This window comes from Poecilia reticulata, chromosome 18 (assembly GCF_904066995.2).
Source record: "Poecilia reticulata chromosome 18, P_reticulata-male-v2, whole genome shotgun sequence".
Classification (NCBI taxonomy): domain Eukaryota; kingdom Metazoa; phylum Chordata; class Actinopteri; order Cyprinodontiformes; family Poeciliidae; genus Poecilia; species Poecilia reticulata.
In genome coordinates, this window is record NC_088847.1 from 25,756,323 (window position 1) to 25,777,910 (window position 21,588).

Sequence of the window (21,588 nt, forward strand, 5' to 3'; positions counted from 1 at the left end):
ACCACCTCACTCCTTCACCACCTCACTCCTTCATCATCTCACTCCTTCACCACCTCACTCCTTCACCACCTCACTCCTTCATCTCATCCTCACATCATCTTCACCACTCACTCCTTCATCATCTCACTCCTTCATCACCTCACTCCTTCATCACTCACTCCTTCATCTCACTCCTTCACCACCTCACTCCTTCATCATCTCACTCCTTCACCACCCACTCATCATCACCTCACTCCTTCACCACCTCACTCCTTCACCACCTCACTCCTTCACCACCTCACTCCTTCATCATCTCACTCCTTCACCACCTCACTCCTCACCACCTCACTCCTTCACCACCTCACTCCTTCATCATCTCACTCCTTCACCACATCACTCCTTCATCATCTCACTCCTCATCACCTCACTCCTTCACCACCTCACTCCTTCATCACCTCACTCCTTCATCATCTCACTCCTTCATCATCTCACTCCTTCACCACCTCACTCCATCATCTCACCTCACCACCTCACTCCTTCACCACCTCACTCCTTCACCACCTCACTCCTTCACCACCTCACTCCTTCATCATCTCACTCCTTCACCACCTCACTCCTTCACCACCTCACTCCTTCACCACCTAACTCCTTCATCATCTCACTCCTTCATCACCTCACTCCTTCACCACCTCACTCCTTCACCACCTAACTCCTTCATCACCTCACTCCTTCACCACCTCACTCCTTCATCACCTCACTCCTTCACCACCTCACTCCTTCATCATCTCACTCCTTCATCATCTCACTCCTTCACCACCTCACTCCTTCATCATCTCACTCCTTCACCACCTCACTCCTTCACCACCTCACTCCTTCACCACCTCACTCCTTCACCACCTCACTCCTTCACCACCTAACTCCTTCATCATCTCACTCCTTCATCACCTCACTCCTTCACCACCTCACTCCTTCACCACCTAACTCCTTCATCATCTCACTCCTTCATCACCTCACTCCTTCACCACCTCACTCCTTCATCATCTCACTCCTTCACCACCTCACTCCTTCACCACATCACTCCTTCACCACCTCACTCCTCACCACTTCACTCCTTCACCACTTCACTCCTTCACCACCTAACTCCTTCATCATCTCACTCCTTCACCACATCACTCCTTCACCACCTCACTCCTTCACCACCTCACTCCATCATCTCACTCCTTCACCACCTCACTCCTTCACCACCTCACTCCTTCACCACCTCACTCCATCATCTCACTCCTTCACCACCTCACTCCTTCACCACCTCACTCCTTCATCACCTCACTCCTTCACCACCTCACTCCTTCACCACCTCACTCCTTCATCACCTCACTCCTTCACCACCTCACTCCTTCATCACCTCACTCCTTCACCACCTCACTCCTTCATCACCTCACTCCTTCATCACCTCACTCCTTCACCACCTCACTCCTTCACCACCTCACTCCTTCATCACCTCACTCCTTCATCAGTGAAAACCTTCATCTGAACTCAGCTGATAAAAACGGGTAAAGTGATAAAAGTTCACACAACCAGTTTTTAATCTTCATCAGTTTAACCAGAACTGCTGTTTACAGCAGATAAAAGGTCAAAAGGTCAAGAGGTCAGCGCTACTGTGGGGAAACGGGCAGGTGGTTTGGTTCATGAACAGCAGGGGGCGCTAAAACACACCAGGACTTAGTTCAAAGGACAAAATTAACTTTAAAATATATATATATAACTGACAGATGGACAAATCTAATCTCACCACTCAAACTCTTCAGAATCAGAGTTTTTACTGTGATTAATTTTACATTTATTGATTAAATGTGCGGCTGGAAAGGAAAAACTGCAGTAAATGTCTGTAGAGGGAGAATATTTATTTGTCGTCAGATTAGAAAACCTCCTGATGGTTAGAATAAAACGTGTCTGTTTCTGAGAACTGCAGCGTTTCTGAAGAAAGGAAGTGAGTTGGGGGTTGTTTTTGTTTGTTTCTGCTGTTGCCATGGAGACGTGCCGCCATCAGTTAATACTTTACTTAACATTTCAACATGAACTCTTGGCCTGTCCAGTCAGTCTGAAGCTGCAGGTTTAGTCAACACGCAGAGGAGGAAGTTGTTTCTGGATCAAAGTCAAACTTTCTGCAGTTCAGAACCTCAAAGCGTCGAATCTGTGTTGAGTTTGCGGGTTTGAGCCACCAGAGGGCGCCACTCAGGATTTATTCTGCATTCACGTCACAGGAGTTTGTCTCTGTGAGTTCAATCAACTGAAACGTGAGGATCAGGATGAAGAATTAGCAATAAAAATCAAAGCAGCTCATGGTTTTATTATTTATCTTAAAAACATTTGAGCTCAGAGAGAAAGAAAACCTGCAGCAGTTTGAAGTTTTTTAGTCTTTAGCTCGTTTTGGGGAGGAACAAGAGAAGAAGAAAATCACAAAAACATGAGAAAACATCTCAAGAATACATTAAAACAATAATGATCAGTCACCTGATATAAATACACGAAATGCAATATTTACAAACATTCATTTTAAACACTGTTGTCTCTTATTTAGCTTCTTTATTGTCCTGCACAGATTCCTCTGCTGCCAAAGAAACGGTGGACCTGCTGGCCAATCAGGTCAACAACAGAGACGCGTCTTTGATTCTGGAGGACGGAGCCGACAGCGGGACATTCGAGTGTCCTGACCGTCAACCTGGATGTTCCTCCTCCTCCTCCTCCTCCTCCTCCTCCTCCTCCAGGTCAGGAGTGTCTCTGGATCAGAACCTGCAGCCTCCTGGTTCTGGATCTCAGATCAGATGATGATGACCTTCAGTGAGATCAGACTAGAGGTTAAAGTTCATGTATTTCAACAATCTTTGTTTAATCATGACCTTTAACCTTCATGATTTATGTAAATTAAATATCATTACATCTTTTACCTTTATATATCAAATTATGTCCAAAAGTTATCGGAAAGGTCAAATATGCTGATGACACTGTGACCTCTGACCTCCAGTGATCAGAGCTGATGAATCAATAATATTCCGACATTTGGTTCTGATCAGCAGATCAATAATAATAATAATAACTCTTTGATTCTAAATGAATCTCAGTGTTTCTGACTCCTGGTTGGATGGAAGGATTGAAGCGGTTCTGAAGGCTGACGGGTCCAATCTGGTACCAGCAGGGGGTCGATCATGGAGAGGCTGAAGTCCAGTTGGTCCAGAACATTGAAACAGCAGCAAGTTGGACCAGAGTTCTGCTTTGAAGCCGATACTAAAACTAGAGCAGAGACTTTAACTAGACCAGTTGGACTCACAGCGGGTCAAACTCTGGAGACGAGTTTCAGACGGATTCACCTGCAGGAAGGAGAGAAGCTGCTCTGGGAGTTAAAGGAAACAAACTACCGGAGTTTGGAGCCTCAGCAGGAGGAGAAGCTGGACCTGGAGTTTAAATCCTGGTTCTGGAGTTTCCTGCTGGTTCTGGTCCAAACCAGCAGCTGGTCTGAGCAAAGGAAGGTTCAGGCTGGAGGAACCAGCTCCCTCCAACACATCAGTGATCTTTGATTACAGTTACAATTTACATCATTTCAAGTTCATTCTCAAAATCACAGCTAGAACCATTTTAGCTTCTACAATTATATAATATATATATAATATATTTTCCAGGTATTTGCTGAATATTTTTTATTTTAAACATTGTAGTCGGTGGATGATGCCTGTAAAATCCCTTCTCCAGGAGCAGAACTCAATACATTATAATAGTTTAAAACAATTAAAGAAATACTAAGATAATATGATTATTAACTATAAGTATTCACATAAATAATTATAAAGGTATCAATAAATTGAATTAAAAATCATTTTTATATATTTTCCAACTTCATTGAAATTTGTCCCTAGTTTTTGTCAACACCGTCAGAAATGAAAAGAATGTAAAAAAATCAGGCATTATTGGGGGCAGCAGAACTTCTGAGGACCCCATGACCACTTCCTGTCTCTTCCATTGCTAAGAGGGCTAGTTAGCTCCGGTTAGCTTATGCTATTCTTTAGTTTTTTCTTCTTTTTATTCCTACGTTGTTTGTCACAACCATGATGTGTCAACACCATAACTGACAATTTACAAAACTTTGATGAAATTTTGTGAAATAAAAGCTTAATTTTGGTAAAATGTAAAGATTTCATGGACCTGATGAGCTACAATATGACCTCCTTCAGAATAACGTCATATAAATTGAGGTAGTTTGGCTTTTTGTCAACTCCATCAGAGTTTTTCTGACTCTTTCAGTGAAATTGTTGTCAAATCTCACTTAAATGTGCAATTAATTCATTTTAATGTATTTTACATAAATTGCATTACTTCACATGCACCAAGTTTTTCATTTTATTCACTAGTTTGTCACCTTCAGTTCTGTGTCAACTCCGTCAGATGGACTTTTGCTTTAAATAATAGCATTTGTCTGTAAAATGAGTAAAATATCACTAATAGGGTATTTTAAAAATCATTTTATATTTATTTTTGTCAGATGGTGATGATAAAGTTCTGTGTCAGGTTGATTAAAAATGTAATTGTTTAAAAAAATGTTGCAACTGGGAGCCTTAGCATCTTTACTTTTCCAAAACATTATTTGTCATATTTGCATACATCAGGTTGAGAAATAATAAAAAAAATTATGAGAAAATTAAAACCCATTTTGTTCCTATTCTCAAGAATCACCGTTAGACTTTATTCTTTAAACTCTCTGCAGGCTGGACACTTACGTTCTTGTTTTTCAGGAAACCTTTTACCATTGACAGCACTCTGTCTGCCTATGATTGTGACTTTGATTTCTTATGATTAAATATAAAAATAGTAGGATTAAAGCAAAGTTTGCATTACACACAACATAAAAACAACCCCTTGATCTTAATGATGTTCGATTCTACTGTTAGTTACTTTATATGATTAATTTTACAGGTAATTTCATGAAATATGACTGCTAAACCGAAATGTCCAGCATGGGGAAATGTACACTGTCGTTTCTCTGTCCTCATTCTCTCTTTATATTTCAGTTGTAGCATCCAGTTGTGTCCAGGTTCTGGTCTGTTCGTCCAGGTTCTGGTCTGTTCGTCCAGGTTCTGGTCTGTTCGTCCAGCTCCTGCTGCTCCAGTTCTCCCAGTAGATCTCCTCTGTCCTCTGGTTTCCTTCTCCTCATTTTTATCTGCCACCTGCTGGTGACCAGATGACCTTTCACCCTGCTGGGTCCTCAGCTGAACTCTTTTCATCTACTTTCTACAGACACAAGCCCACCACATAGTGGCCAAGAACACACGATCAGAGGAAGAAATGATGTTTCCTCATCGTTGTTAGCCACTGCCAAACAAAGTCGCCGAGCGGCTGAGTAGGGACGTGGTTGTTGACGCGCTAGCTGATCAAAACGTAAATACAAGATGCAGTTGCAATGGTTTTATTGTCAATATCCAAAGGCAAACAATGTTCAAAGCAGCATAAAAAGGGATCCGTAGAATTAAACAGTGATCAAAGACAAAACCTCCCCCATCACCCACTCACTGAAGCCACCAGGTGAGCACCAGGTGATCTACAATCACTAATAACACCACGTGATCCCGTGCTACACCTATCCACAACAATCGTTTTAAAATAAGATTTACCGGTGTAACAATGAGAAAAGGTCTATCAATGAGTTTAATAACAGAGAGGCATCAATGTAATGATCACTCAGATGAACCAGCCGTCCAGCAGCACGTAAAGGCAGCATGACGGGTGAGGAGGAATGTCAAAGATGGTTCACTGCTCTACATTTTATCAACCAGAGACAAAAACAACACGTCCATGTGTCTCCCTAAAACATAAATGCCTACAAAGACGAAAGTTTTCCAAGCTAAAAAGCGTCTAATGTACATTCACTGTTCATGAGTCGCTTACTTTCTCCTGATTACATTATTGTTGACAAGGTTACCGGAGGAAATACGTCAAAGATAGTTTGGTCCTAAGAACGCTCACTCGGTCATGTTTCTACAAATACAAAATGTCAAACGTCAATATGTCACACTCTAATTGAATTTCAAAGCCGAAGTATTTTACCCATTCTTAGAATAAATTTAGTTGTACAATTAGCGTATTGTGAACTTCACTACCCACTTATTGATGTAGCTCATTTCCATCAAACTATATTACAGTACTTGACCGAATAGCGTAACATTGTCTTACTTTCAGCCCTGGAGCTTCATGCCTCAGACCTATCACCCACAAAACCTATCATAAATAAAATAATGTAATTATAATATTACCTATTAAGTCTACAATAACACGATGATCTTCAAAGTCTTGTAATAACGCAGATAACCGTAAAACGTGTTGTACTTTTAGAAACATGACCGAGTGAGCGTTCTTACAACCAAACTATCTTTGATGTACTTCTTCTCTCCAGTAACCTTGGCAACAATAGTTTCGTCAGGAGAAAGTAAGCGGGTCGTCAACATTGAACGTATTTTATACGTTTCGAAGCGTGGAAAATGTTTGTCTTTGTAAGTATTTCTGTTTTAGAAAGACTCAGAAATTCGTGCGGCTGTTGTGTTTTCTTCGATACATATAATATGTTTGTACATAATATTTGAGTGTACCATTAATATAAGCGTATCGGCTGTTAATGTACATTTCAGTTGTAAAGACGTTCTCAGTGTAGAATTGAAATGAACACACAGGACAATTATGCATTTTTTTTACTTCTGTTGTATTTCAGTTATAAAAATGTTCCGTTGCATTCAGGTTATAAAATAAGCTGTGGCGGTAATGCGCTGCTAAAGTGTTTTTGCTAAACTGCAAACAAAACCCAAAAGTAAAAAAGGAAGAAGAAGAAGAAGAAGAAGAAGAAGAAGAAGAAGAAGAAGAAGAAGAAGAAGAAGAAGAAGCCCTTAGCTAGCTCCGCCTCCACATTTTCCCGCCTGTGCAGCGCACTGTGGTTTACTTTTTTTATCATAATTTCTCCGCAATTCTAACTAACTGTTGTGTTTTCAGTTAAACTTCAGGTTTTTTTGGTGTTTCTTGGAGATATTTTCCACTTAGAAACGTCGCATGAATCTAAATTTCGGACGGAGAGATCGACGCAACTAGGAAATGGGTTCTTCTTTGACTGCATCTCTGTTCCTGCTGCCTGTGGTCTTCTGGCGGTTTGTTGCTGCTGTAGGTGAGAGTCAGTTGTTACACACCATAGGAACCATAGACTTAAGAAAAGACGCCTCATGCACCACCCTTGCCTGTTGTTGCTGACGAGATTTAGGGCGGCCATCTTGGAAGGGTCGACCGCTCCACTCAGTGTTATATGTCTGGCAGGCACAATCATAGACATAATATAAGAGTAGACCCTGCATGGACATTACCAAGCTCCGCCCAGAATCACCCTCTAAAGTCCCATGTGACTGCATGTCTCACAAACAAAGCCTCGCAGAGCTTATAGCTTCTATGTAAACATGGCGTCTTTCATTTCGACTGACTCTCTACAGAGTATTTCTGAGTCGATTAGTTTAGCATTTCTGCCGGATTTTCACAAAATATCAGCCACGACAAGGGAACCAACAAGTTCATGTCATCTTTTTTGGACGACATCAAGATGTTTTAGCCACGCAATGCCTCCAAGATTGTGTACGTCACAGCTAAACGCTACCAGTCGTTGAGGAAAACAGCAGATCCTCAGACCCTCAGCATAAATATAGCTGTGGACAAGATCACTGATGGCTGTTGTTCTTGCAAGGCTGTGTAAGTCAGGCATTCGGGGTTTTGAGGGTTCAAATGTGCCTAGGCCTGATACACGGTACTTGGTGATAGCGTGGCTAACACGATTACAGTTTAGTAAAAGCTAGCATGGCTAACACGATTACAGTTTAGTAAAAGCTAGCGTGGCTAACACGATTACAGTTTAGTAAAAGTTAGCGTGGCTAACACGATTACAGTTTAGTAAAAGCTAGCGTGGCTAACACGATTACAGTTTAGTAAAAGCTAGCGTGGCTAACACGATTACAGTTTAGTAAAAGTTAGCGTGGCTAACACGATTACAGTTTTGTAAAAAGCCTTTCCAGGTGAAATAAAATCTTTAATGTATGTCAGATACGGTACACATAGCATATTGATCTGTTCAGCTAACGTAAAGATGTAACAGACAGGCTTCAGGGTGTAGAAGTTGTATCGGTACTGCCATTATGCTGTACTTGGCTAAAAGGTTTTCATAATGGATCTTTATTATTGACTTTATTTTTTTCATTCACTAAACACAAAGAAAGCAAAGCAATAATACTTACGCCAGCAGACACTTTGTTCTTACTGATCCTACGATGGTCGAGCTGCAAATGCGGTCGTGCACAAGCTTTGATCCAAGCAAGACATTCCGTTTCAGATTTTAGAAATTTGTGAATTTTAGTTCCACAAACACGATCAGGATACCTGACATCGCCTGTACAGATTCCCCACTGACAGTGGAGAACCACCACGTTTCATTGGCTAATGCCCATTTCACGTCACAGTGCAGCTACCACATGCTTGATCGCCTCACAAACACAAGCTACTGTAGTAATGATCTGATCCAAATAGTAACTCATCGCTCTCTTCGGGTGTTTTCCCCCACGTTTTGAAAACAGCAGTTATCAAACCACTGATAAAAAAGAACAATCTAGACAAATCACTACTGCAGAATTATAGGCCGACCTCTGACCTCTGACCTCCCATTCATCAGCAAAATTATTGAAAAAGCAGTTTTTAAACAATTAAATAACTTCCTAACGATAATGAATCGCTTTGACTCCTTCCAGTCTGGTTTCCATGGTTACCACAGCACGGAGACGGCCTAGTCAAAGTGTTCAATGACATCCATATAAATACAGACTGTGGGAGAACCACAGTGCTGGTTCTGGTTCTGTTGGACCTCAGTGTTGATCAGGACATTTTACTGAATCGACTGGAGAGTTGGGTCGGACTCTCCGGTCCAGAACTCAACGGGTTTGAATCTTACATAAAGAACAGGGATTTCTTTGTTTCAATCGGAAACTTCTCATCAGAGAGGTCAAAGGTCACATGTGGGGAACCCCAAGGTTCAATCCTAGGACCCCTTCTTTTCAATATTTATATGCTCCCACTGGCAAAGATTATAACAGGAAATAAGATCAGCTACCATAACTATGATGATACACAGCTCTACATCACGATGTCACCAGGTGACCTTTGACCCCATCCAGTCACTGAATAGATGCTTAGAACAGATCAATGTGTGGATGAGACAAAACTTTCTCCAGCTGAACAGAAACAAAACTGAAGTTATTATCTTTGGACCTAAAGAGGAGCGAACCAGAATCAATGCACAGCTTCAGTTATTACAACTAAAAACCAGCGATCAGCCTGAAACCTGGGAGTAGTGATGACCTCTGACCTCTGACTTGAACCTTCAGAGCCACATTAAGACAGTCACAAAGTCGGCCTTCTATCACCTGAACAACATCTCCAGGGTTAGAGGACTGATGTCTCAGCGCGATCTAGAGAAACTCATCCATGTTTATCTTTAGCCGCATTGATTCCTGCAACAGCGTCTTCACAGGTCTGACTAATAAATCAATCAATCAGCTGCAGCCGATCCAGAAGCTGCTGCAGCCGATCCAGGAGCTGCTGCAGCTGTTCTGACTAAAACCAGGAAGATAGAGACATAACTCCAGTTTTAAAGTCCCTCCTCTGGCTCCCTGTAGCTCAGAGAATAGACTTTAAAATACTGATTAGTTTATAAATCACTGAACGGTTTAGCACCACAATACATTAAAGATCTGTTATTGCTGTACCAACCGTCTGGACCCCTCAGATCTTCTGGTTCTGCTCTTCATCCCCAGAACCAGAACCAAACGAGGGGAAGCAGCATTCAGCTTCTATGCACCACAGATCTGGAACAAACTTACAGAAAACTGTAAAACAGCTGAAACACTGAGAGCCTTTAAATCTCAACTGAAAACCCACCTGGTTAGAGCTGCTTATGGCTAAATTAGGGTTAGAGTGGGTTTTGATGTCTTCCATGTTTTTAATGTTTTTTATCTATTTATTAAATTCTTTTTATTTCTCTCTGTTTCCGTTTTAATGATGTAAAGCCCCCCGGAAAACGTCCCAGTTAAACGACGTTTAACTAAAGTCCCAGAGGGTTTAGAGTCCCAGTTAAACGACATTTAACTAAAGTCCCAGAGGGTTTAGAGTCCCAGTTAAACAACATTTAACTAAAGTCCCAGAGGGTTTAGAGTCCCAGTTAAACAACATTTAACTAAAGTCCCAGAGGGTTTAGAGTCCCAGTTAAACAACATTTAACTAAAGTCCCAGAGGGTTTAGAGTCCCAGTTAAACAACATTTAACTAAAGTCCCAGAGGGTTTAGAGTCCCAGTTAAACGACATTTAACTAAAGTCCCAGAGGGTTTAGAGCAGGGGTGTCGAACTCCAGTCCTGAAGGGCCGCTGTCCTGCAGTTTTTAGATGTGCCACAGGTACAAAACACCTGAATCAAATGGCTTAATTACCTCCTCAGTTCTCCAGAGCCTTGCTAATGACTTAATTATTCTATTCAGGTGTGGGGCAGCAGAGGCCCTTCTAAAAGGTGCAGGACACCGGCCCTCCAGGACTGGAGTTTGACACCCCTGGTTTAGAGTCCCAGTTAAACGACATTTAACTAAAGTCCCAGAGGGTTTAGAGTCCCAGTTAAACGACGTTTAACTAAAGTCCCAGAGGGTTTAGAGTCCCAGTTAAACGACATTTAACTAAAGTCCCAGAGGGTTTAGAGTCCCAGTTAAACAACATTTAACTAAAGTCCCAGAGGGTTTAGAGTCCCAGTTAAACAACATTTAACTAAAGTCCCAGAGGGTTAGAGTCCCAGTTAAACAACATTTAACTAAAGTCCCAGAGGGTTAGAGTCCCAGTTAAACGACATTTAACTAAAGTCCCAGAGGGTTTAGAGTCCCAGTTGACGGCGTTTCAACTAAAAACCTAGAGGTTGGAGTCCTTGTCAAACTGTGTTTTTGACTAAAGTCCCAGAGGGTTAGAGTCCCAGTTAAACGACATTTAACTGAAGTCCTAAAAGGGGCACAGATTTTAATGTTTTTTTCAATCTTTTTCAAAATCTCTTTCTCTTCCTCAGTGTTTATTCAATGTCACATGCTGTTTTTATTTTAATCATGTAAAGCACTTTGAAATGCCTTGCTGCTGAAATGTGCTATACAAATAAAATGTGATTGATTGATTGATTTGTTATGATATCAGGCCAGGTTCAGGAAGTACATCATTAATTAATGCTTTGAGGTGTGACCTCTGACCTCTGTGTTGTTCCCCTCCTGCAGGTCTGGTCTCAGTCAAAGCTAAAGTTGGAGCAGACGTCGTTCTGCCGTGTAAACCTGATTGGAACAAATCTGTTGTCATGGTAGAGTGGTTCAAAACCGACCAGCGCTCGGCGCCCGTTCTTCTCTACATGGACAAGGAGATACATGAAAATCAGCTGAGAACCTATAGGGGCCGCGTGTCTCTGGTAGACCTAGAGACAGGAGACCTGTCTCTGGTGCTGAAGAAAATGGTGGACGAAGACGTCGGAAAGTATGAGTGCAGAGCTGAGCTGGGACCAGAACCGACAGGCAGACCCATAACAGTGAAAACCACCACAGTGAAAACCACCACAGTCAAAACCACGACACGCCGACCAAGTGGACACGGAGATGAAGTGGAAGTACCCGTTCACAGCGACAAACGAGGAATGATCTACTACACGCTGAACAGTGACCCGGTCAGCATCGTTGAGCTGACAGTGCTCAGAGGTCAGTCTGTTACTGTATCAGAACCTCCCTCTGTACGCCTGCTGAACCCGGGGGTCAAGGGTCACAGCGGCCCACCGGCAGCAGATAACAGCCCACCAGGCTGATGGCACTCTGGTGAAACTCCAACGTCTTTTAAACTGAAAAATTCTCTCCCGAGTTTCTCATTAAGTCAAAATTGAGTCAAAGCAACAAATGAATAGTTTCATCTTTCAGTCCATCTGTTTCTGGATTTTTCACTCACTGTTAGCTAACGCGCTGCCAGGTAGCAGCTGCCACCATCGCTACATGTAGCGCTAGCTAATTTAGCTCAGAGACAGATTATGACTGACTTTGCAAAAGGATGAAAATATGTATAATTACAGACAAAATGGCTGCTTCTAAGGAAAGTTTGTCACAAGAAGTTTGATAGAAAATATCTTCTTAAACATTTTAAAATGATTAACATAGAAGGTTGAAGTGAAAGAACAGGATTTACGCAGAACAAATGTAAAATATAATATTTTAGAGATATTCTGGTGAGTGATTCTCAATACAGAAATCATTGAGTGCTGGAGTATTTTTATAATATTCTGTAAATGTTCAGAACAGACAGGTTGCTGCTGTAGCTGATGGGAGCTGAATTTGTGTCTGGAAGTCGTTCCTGTGGATGAAATGTGTGACAGAACTGGACAGGAAGCTGAGGACGGAGCAGGAAGTCTCTGTTTCAGAGCCGAGTCTGTCCTCTGCTTCAGTCACATCAACGTTTCCAGTGTTTGGATGTAAACCTTGTCCTGTCTGCTGGCTCCTCTCTGCAGACAGGCCCCCCAAACCCCACAAACCCCACAAGATCAGCCAAGGAGCAGTCGGACTGAGACCCAACGTCGTCCTGCCAGTGGGCCTGCTGGTCCTGCTGGCTCTGATCGCTGGGCTGCAGTGAGTCGCTGTAGCTGCTGGTTGATGCTGCAGCTTCATCCTGCAGGCTCTGAAATATTAAACGCTAACTTTAAACACTCCTGAATGAGCTTAAAGCTTATTCTGAGTTTACACATGAAGGTGATGTTTTAACATTTTAATAGTAATAATGTGTTTATAATAACATCCATTGCTTAGATCAGTGGTTCTTAACCTTTTTGAGGTACCAAACCCACCAGTTTCATATGTGCTTTCACTGAACCCTTCAGTAGTGATAAATAAAATATGATTTTTTTCCCCCAAATAGAGTTGGGTCACCTCAAGATCACTAAGTCTTCTTAAAGGTAGAGTCTCTGAGATCAGTTCTTCAAACTATATTCAGTGTTTTCAGCAAAGTTGATCTGACTGTCCAGGAACGACCCAAAGTATTTAAAATCTGCCACAGTTTCAACAGGTTGGCCATCGAGAGAAACTGGAACCACTTTAAGGTCTTTAGATCATTTAATTAGCTCTACATGCTAAAGAGAATGAAAAATTAATAATAAATAATAAATACTTTGCAGTATTCTGATTTAGTAATGTAATTATATTAGTTGTGTTACCACCCCACGCCACTAGAGGCAGTACCAACCCCGAAAAGATGCGACTAAGGAGCAGATTTAGAAGTTCACTGAAAGCTACAGAATTTGGTAAAAACTGTGAGCTTTGCTGAAGTAAATAAAGACACAAGTTCAAATCCCTGCTGAGAGTGGAGCTCCTCCAATCAGGGCTCCTCCACAGCTCTGATTGGCTAAGCAATGTAACGTGATCCTCTGATTGGCTCAGCAATGTAACCTGATCCTCTGATTGGCTAAGCAATGTAACGTGATCCTCTGATTGGCTAAGCAATGTAACGTGATCCTCTGATTGGCTAAGCAATGTAACGTGATCCTCTGATTGGCTAAGCAATGTAACGTGATCCTCTGATTGGCTAAGCAATGTAACGTGATCCTCTGATTGGCTAAGCAATGTAACGTGATCCTCTGCAGCAAGTGATGGCAAAGCGGGGCGTCATCACGACTTTACACAGGTGAGTCTTTACCTCCTGCAGAGGCTCCACCGAACCCCTGAGACCGACTCACTGAACCCCTGGGGTTCGACTGAACCAGGTTAAGAACCACTGGGTTAGATTAATTCCATGAGTCAAATGTTTTAGTGATATTTACCATTTTATAAATTGCTAAATATAAACTGTAGTTATTGTAATTAGTTATGAAATTTACCATTTTATAACTAATTACAATTTGTAATTGTAATTAGTTTGAATGAAAACAAATAACATGAGTTAATAAATTCCATGAGTGAAATAACAGGTTTTATTTGGACCTGAGGTAAATGTCATGGTTTTGTATCTGTGCATCTGATCAGCCTGAAAACAAGCTGATAATAAACTATTGGAGTTTATGTCACATTTAGAAAACATTAAAACGATTCAGCCAATGAGTGAAGATCCTCTGACTCAGCGAGGCGTTCTGCAGCCAGAACAGCGACCCGCCCACCACAACTTCCTCCATCTTTTCTCCTCACTGGTGAAGTTCAGAACCTTCTGACCCAACAGTGTCTCTACAGCCAGGAGTCAGCAGATCAGCTGGAGATGATCAAACACAAATAACAGATGGAACATTTTGCTGGATCATAAATTGTCCCAGAGTTAATCATATTTTTTTTTCCAGATCATTTAAGAAATAACAGTGGTAATGGCATAATAATGTAAGGACACATTCATAAAGATCAATAAACTAATTTCTAATGACTATTTAACCCTGGAACTGGAAGACATTTTAGATAAACAACAATATTAAATAATGAATCATGAAGATTCTGGAAACAAAATTGTTCTTCAAAAACATCCAGTTGACCCGTAACAACCACCCTGGACAGGTCACCAGTCAAATACAGGTCAACAGAGAGACAGACAGGACGAACTACCACACACACTCAGACCTAGGGACAATTTAGACAGGCCAATTAACCTGACAGGCATGTTTTTGGACTGAACCCACCATGCAGGGAGAACATGCAAACTCCATGCAGAAAGACCCCGGGAATCGAACCCAGAACCTTCTTTCTGCAAGGCAACAGTGCTGCCTACTGCGCCACTGTGCACTGCACTTATATTTTTTAAATATATTTCTTACATATTTTACACTGCCCTTTAAATATTATTTTGGTGGAACAGCCCAGGATCATCAGTGGCCCCCTTTTAGCCCTCTTTGAAACTTCCTTGATTCACCCCTGCTCAATAGGAGGCATTAAAGCTACAGTAAGCAATTTTTTATGTTTATATTTGTTAAATATTTCACCATATACTGAAAGTAGAAGATGAGAGAGTTAATCTTCGGAAAAGTCAAGTCCTCCTGCCTCTTCCTAGTGCCCCTAACAGCATTTATAAACATATACCGCTCCCAAAGCAAGACCAGCCAATCAGAGCCTCAAAACAAGACCAGCCAATCAGAGCCACAAAGCAAGACCAGCCAATCAGAGCCTCGAAACAAGACCAGCCAATCAGAGCCCCAAAACAAGACCAGCCAATCAGAGCCTCGAAACAAGACCAGCCAATCAGAGCCACAAAGCAAGACCAGCCAATCAGAGCCCAGAAACAAGACCAGCCAATCAGAGCCACAAAGCAAGACCAGCCAATCAGAGCCCAGAAACAAGACCAGCCAATCAGAGCCACAAAGCAAGACCAGCCAATCAGAGCCCAGAAACAAGACCAGCCAATCAGAGCCACAAAGCAAGACCAGCCAATCAGAGCCCAGAAACAAGACCAGCCAATCAGAGCCCAGAAACAAGACCAGCCAATCAGAGCCCAGAAACAAGACCAGCCAATCAGAGCCTCGAAACAAGACCAGCCAATCAGAGCCCAGAAACAAGACCAGCCAATCAGAACCCCAAAGCAAGACCAGCCAATCAGAGCCTCGAAACAAGACCAGCCAATCAGAGCCCAGAAACAAGACCAGCCAATCAGAGCACAGAAACAAGACCAGCCAATCAGAGCCCAGAAACAAGACCAGCCAATCAGAACCCCAAAGCAAGACCAGCCAATCAGAGCCTCGAAACAAGACCAGCCAATCAGAGCCTCGAAACAAGACCAGCCAATCAGAGCCTCGAAACAAGACCAACCAATCAGAGCCCCAAAGCAAGACCAACCAATCAGAGCCCCAAAGCAAGACCAACCAATCAGAGTCCAGAAACAAGACCAGCCAATCAGAGCCCAGAAACAAGACCAGCCAATCAGAGCCCAGAAACAAGACCAGCCAATCAGAGCCAGGAGGCGTGTCTTTGCAGTGTACACACAGTGCGCTGAGTCGGGCCGCTTCGCCACATGATTCTAAGCAGCATGATTCCCACATCACTAGACTTCTGGAGACATTCATGCCATGACGGGTCTCACAGGAAGGAATCAGATTTCGGCTGAATTACATCATCTGGAGCAAACGGAGCCATCAGAAAGTTTTATCTGATGATCTGAGCCAGACTGTCTGCAAGGACCAGGTTGCTTCGTACGACCAACTGATGGCAGACCTGCCATCAGAGGACAAATCAAAAGACATCAGGTTATTTTTACACGCCTCACTATATGAGCAGTACATTTAGAAGTTGCACCATCACTGCTTGCCTCAAAGCTGTAGAGATTTAATGCCTGAAGAGGACAAGTTACAGATCTGACTGTGGAACAAGCTTTCCATCAGCTGATGTGGAGTTGAAGAAATCTATCAGTGAATCAAACACAAGCAAGATGATGAAGACGCTGCAATAAAAAGGTGTCCAGAGGTACTTTAGTCCCCCAGCAGGTTCCCAGTTTGAAGGAACCTGACAGACAGACAGACAGACAGACAGACAGACAGACAGACAGACAGACACACACACACACACATCATGTTCAGGCTGAAGCTGCTGAGGTTTTCAGACATTTAAAATAAAAACCGTTTCAGGAAACATGAGGCTGAAACATTAAATACATTCATGAAGTTTTACAGAGAAGAAACTAAAACATTCAGATGGACATTTTCCTGGACCTGAAGTTATTTTTAATTCTGCTTTAATTTATCGTCAGAATCAATAATCAGATTCTTCTGAACATCTTTATCATGTCTACAGTTTATAACAGAAAGCTATCAGAGTTATATAACTGATCCAGTTTCACATCATCAACGTTTTTCTTCTTCTTCTGTCCTGGTGGCGTAGAGAACAGTAGTGAAGCAGCGCCGCCTCAGAGCTGCAGAAGAAGAAAACATCACGTCACTGCAGCTGAAGCATTTAGCTAAGCTAGGCTAGCCTCTTTAGCAGCACTGCTGTTAGCACGGCTAATGCTAGCTGACTAGCCTGAAGCTAACTGTTGCTGCTGCTAACAGATGATGAGCTATAAATGACTCAAAGCTTCCTGTCAGTAGAAATGTGATTATTAGATAAATATCATGGATCTGATCAGATGTTTCTGTTTCCATGTTCTGCTGATGGAATCTGGATTCTCTCTGGATTCTTCCACCAGATGTAAACGTTACATTAATCTGGTTCTCTGAGCTGCAGTCAGGAGGGACTCTGGATGTTTTCATGGCTGTTTGTCCAGTGAACGACAACAGAGATGATGTTGAGTTTTGTCTCGGTCCAGAGGTCTGTTTCACAAAAGCAGGACTATAAAGTCCAGGATGAGAGATAAAGCCGGGCGTAGCGCCATCAGTTCATCCTGACTTTATCCGTTTATAACAGTGGTGTCAAACTCATTTTTATTTTGGGCCGAATCAAAAATCTGAATGTTCTTAAAGGGCCGGTTGCACCAGAATCTATTGATAAAACCAATAAAACTGTTAAAATATCAATAAATAGCTGTTCCTCTGGGATTTGTGATTATTTTAGTGTTTATTTTTGCAATCAAAATGACAGATTTTGTGGTGAATATTAAGAAATATTTGTAATCATTATTTTTTTTACAATATTTACGCTAATGTATGATGTCAAATGTGACTATCACTCGTTGTATCAGTTACGGATTCAACGTTTTTGACAAATTCTGAGAAAATTAGCAGTAAAATCAGGAAAAAATGTGGAAATTTGTTGATTTTGTGTGATTTTTGCAGATTTGTGAAAAACTGGAAGGACTTATTGATGTAATTTGGAGTCCAGAGGGCCACATAAAAAGCTGCGGCGGGCCAGATTTGGCCCCCGGGCCTTGAGTTTGACACCTGTGGTTTAGACTGAGGAGCTGCAGCCATGTTGAGTCAGACTGAAGTAATTCAGGTAAACGAGCATCAACAGATTTCTACAAGAGACCAATGAGATCCATCAGATTCACCGATAAATACACCAAACCTCCCACCTTTTGACTGAGGATCATGAGGAACTGAAGCAGATCAAACTAAAGAAAGAAAATGCTGCTACAACAGAAACCAGCAGCAGACATACTGAATGTATAATTAGCTCAAAATATACATTTCCAAACCATTCCTAACTAACAAATAGTCATAACATTCCCTGTCATTTGATCAAATAACTTTAAGTTTATAAATAAACAGTGGAAGTCAATGTTATAACATGTTAATTCATTCGTGTCACTTTTTGTTCCACATCTTATGGATTTTTATACAGAACAAACTAAATAACAGGTCGAGATTAAATGTAAGAACATTTTTTGGTATCTGTGAAGTATGTGGATAAAATGTTGACTATTGTACTATTAACTTAGAAGGTGTAAGACCTGTGTCATTATTAACTAGTTTTACCTGTAGTTAACTTCCTGTTTGATGCTTTTGTTTTGAAGGGACAATTTCCTCTAAAACTGTTAGTGTAAATGAACCTCAATAACAATCATAAAAACAAGATAACCTGTAAAATGTATCTTAACATCCCACTTCATCGAGACAAAAGGTGTTTTTATGATGTAAATAGTAATTTGTTTAAATGTTGTTTGAATTAAATCGGCCATTTGTTTAATTATAAAGTTATTTTAAGTTGTAAATATTGCTTCAAGTTAAGAGGGTTAATTGCTATCAACCCTAGAAATCATCAGTAAATGTCGTCTTTCATTTGAGGGAGTTTGCTACAGCTAACATGACTTAGCTTGGTTAAAATATGTTTGTTTTTTATCAGTCGTTTCTCCAATCACCTCATCACTGCAACGGTCTATTAAAGGCCTTTCTGTCAAACTAGAACAGACGTCTAAAGAAACAATAAAACACTAGCAAAGTCCATATGAATCATTTTAAAATTTATGACAGTATTTTCTACCATAATAATGTTAAAATGATAATAATATTCAGACATTTTGACAAAATACCACAATGAATTAGTGATATTATAACACAGGTTGTTAGAAAAGAGCAAACAGATCAATAAGAAAACAGAATCAGTGATAAAACTAATTGATTTCTGATCAGTCTGATCACTGATTGTCACTGTTGCTTTAAGCTGCTTCAGTTTTATATCCTGTTAAACAGAAACGCACCGATGTGAAAACCTGGACCAATAACTGATCATTTCCAATATCACAGAGATCAAATATACATTTCATTACCCTTTGGAAACACGCCCGCACTACCTTCATTCAGCACCAGGGGGCGCTGAATGTCCCAGGGTTCTGAACAGGTTAGAACCGCCCCTGGCTGTGAAACCAGTAAAGATGGCAGCGTGCGACACATTTACACCAGTAACCAGTAGCCACCTTCACAGACCATCTACAACCCGCCCACCACATGAACACGAATTATTTTTATCACCAGCCGTTTTTCCTCCTTATTTGGAGTCTTTTCAGACCCAAGCGGTCCAGTCAAAGCCCCAGAAGCTCTCGTCTGATTACAAAAGCAGAAGTAGTCAGTTTCAGTGGTTTGCATCGTCACTCTGCAGATCTGCAGCATGAAATGTTCCTGTGAAGTCGACTTCATTTCTACTTTATTATATTTTATTAAACTGTTTAATGCAAAACTTCAGATCCAGAAACAAGAAAATGAAAAGTTGAAAAGTTTACAGCAGAAAAGTGAAGCAAGAATTAAACTAGTTACTGAATAAGCCAGAAACTTTAATGAACCAGCCTTAAAAGTCTGTCTGCACCCGCATCACTTACAGAAAACGAGGAAGTCACTTTATGAATGACTTCCTCGTTGTAGTTGTCATCGCCTGCATTGCCGGTTGTTGTGTTTTTGTTTGACGTGAATATAACCGTCTTCAGATGAATCTGTTAAATCTGTCCATCACGGCCGTTCAGGTGAGACAGTAAACTTTAAACTCAACGTTTTCTGTCTCCTCATAAACTACCAGAAGTTCGTCATCGGCTGGTTTCTGATCGTTTCTCTGCTTCTGGTTTCTGGTCTTTTATTCTGATCATAATTTCAGAAGCTGATCGTTTTTCTTCCGGTGATGAAATGTGATATGAAATCTGATAGACGAGAAGCTGATCAGTTCCTCTGTTCAGGTTTAAACACATCAGCATGATTTATATTTAGTTATTATTCAGTTATTATCTGCTGAGAGGAGATAAAACCTGATGCTGTTTATGTGTTCAGATACATTTAAATACATGAACATTTGTAAAATAATCCCCATTTGGACACTGAGTTAATTATTACTTGTTTCTTCAAACTCTAATGTCAAAATAACATTAACTGAGATCTAAAATGGAGACCAGGAAATCCTGATGGGGAAACATTTTCTGATCTGAAAATCTAACAGAAACAAAAACACATAATCACCATTTCCTGCTCCTGGTTTGGTTTTCTTCTGTTTACTCTGGGATGTCCTGATGTCGCTGTAAGTGACGTCATCGTTTCCTCTTCCTCCTTTATTACCTGAAATAAATCCAAAGGAACCAGGAAGTTTTTAGGAAGATCTGAAAACGTTCAATGAATGAAATCATGAGATTTAACTAAAGGTTTGTCTCACCTTCGGTTTGCTGTACAGATACACAACCAGTTCAACCAGTAAAAGCAGGAAAACCAAAACACAGAGAGACGTGATGGGAAGCAACACCGGGAGAGAGACGGAGGAAGAACCTGGACCAGGTGGGTCTGGAGAGTCAGAGATGATGGTGGGTCTCTCTAGAAAGAAGAAGCTGCTAAATAACCGTCTGCTGAAAACATCAAGACTCAGAGATGAAGGAGAAGCTGCTCACCTGAGGAAGAGGAGGAGGAAGGAGGAGGGGTGGCTGGAGATCTTGCTAGAATAAAGATGGATGATGAAAATATTACCAGATTGTGGATTCTCAGACATTATCATTGAGATTCACTGTTAGAGGATGACCTCTGACCTTTGACCCAGATCCTGCTGGATGGAGACTCTCCCTGATCGCTGATGCTGCATTTATAAAAGCCTTCATCAGATCTCTTCACTGTTTTAAGAGTAAAGTTTCCCGATGCTCCATGACCAATGACGACTTTATCTTTATAGAAAGCAGCTGGGAGGTTGTGGGCTGGACTCTTTGCTCTGCAGCTCAGAGTGACGTCATCTCCCTCCATCACAGGGAGGACAGGACTCTGCAGGATCACTGATCCACCTCAACACAGAGACAAACTACAGCATTTCATCCATTTCCACACAGCAACACTAACTCCACAGTCTGATCTTACCAGAGACAGAGAGCTGGATGCTGCTGCTGCTGCTGGGGGAGGATCCAGATGTGGACTCACACCAGTACACACCAGAGTCTAATGGGAACATGGTGATTTCACAGGTAGGACCAGCTGATCTCCCAAATCCATCTCCACACTGAGTTCTGGTCTCTAAGGTTGTGTTTCTCCTCACAGTCCATCCATCCTCACAGATCAGAGTCACTGATTCTCCTCTGAAGAACTGAGATCTGCTGGGACTCACAGTCAGACGAACTGGGAGAACTGGGATGGAAGACATGATGAACTCCAGCAGTTTAGAATTGA

At 41.5% G+C, this 21,588-nt stretch overlaps 2 protein-coding genes and 2 long non-coding RNA genes across 7 annotated transcripts in view; 3 read left to right on the forward strand and 1 right to left on the reverse strand.

The window, feature by feature from the left end:
* The window catches only part of LOC103460740 (low affinity immunoglobulin gamma Fc region receptor II-like), a 121,635-nt gene that overhangs the window by 14,873 nt on the left and 85,174 nt on the right, over positions 1 to 21,588 (reverse strand). For both annotated transcript variants that reach the window (XM_081599730.1, XM_081599731.1), the window contains exons 3-4: positions 21,283 to 21,546; positions 20,964 to 21,209 (exon numbers count right to left, since the gene is read on the reverse strand). In XM_081599730.1, the coding sequence (XP_081455856.1) occupies positions 20,964 to 21,209; positions 21,283 to 21,546 (510 nt within the window). The remainder of the gene's footprint in view (positions 1 to 20,963; positions 21,210 to 21,282; positions 21,547 to 21,588) is intronic.
* On the forward strand, positions 1,954 to 2,923 carry LOC145548942 (uncharacterized). The gene is made up of 2 exons (XR_014084889.1): positions 1,954 to 2,252; positions 2,579 to 2,923. It is a non-coding gene; the product is annotated as an uncharacterized LOC145548942 (long non-coding RNA).
* Positions 6,387 to 12,828, forward strand: LOC103460737 (uncharacterized). 2 transcript variants are annotated; one of them, XM_081599745.1, is made up of 4 exons: positions 6,387 to 6,512; positions 7,003 to 7,171; positions 11,330 to 11,797; positions 12,592 to 12,828. In XM_081599745.1, the coding sequence occupies exons 2-4, from the start codon at positions 7,102 to 7,104 to the stop codon at positions 12,711 to 12,713; spliced, it is 660 nt and encodes a 219-aa protein (XP_081455871.1). In that variant the 5' UTR covers positions 6,387 to 6,512; positions 7,003 to 7,101; the 3' UTR covers positions 12,714 to 12,828. The 2 variants fall into 2 exon arrangements, with proteins under 2 accessions (XP_081455871.1, XP_081455872.1); XM_081599746.1 differs by having other exon boundaries at positions 6,404 to 6,512; positions 7,036 to 7,171.
* Positions 16,342 to 21,577, forward strand: LOC145548792 (uncharacterized). Of its 2 annotated transcripts, XR_014084787.1 has the most exons (4): positions 19,817 to 19,925; positions 20,054 to 20,132; positions 20,618 to 21,386; positions 21,460 to 21,577. It is a non-coding gene; the product is annotated as an uncharacterized LOC145548792 (long non-coding RNA). The 2 variants fall into 2 exon arrangements; XR_014084788.1 differs by lacking the exons at positions 19,817 to 19,925; positions 20,054 to 20,132 and adding an exon at positions 16,342 to 17,965.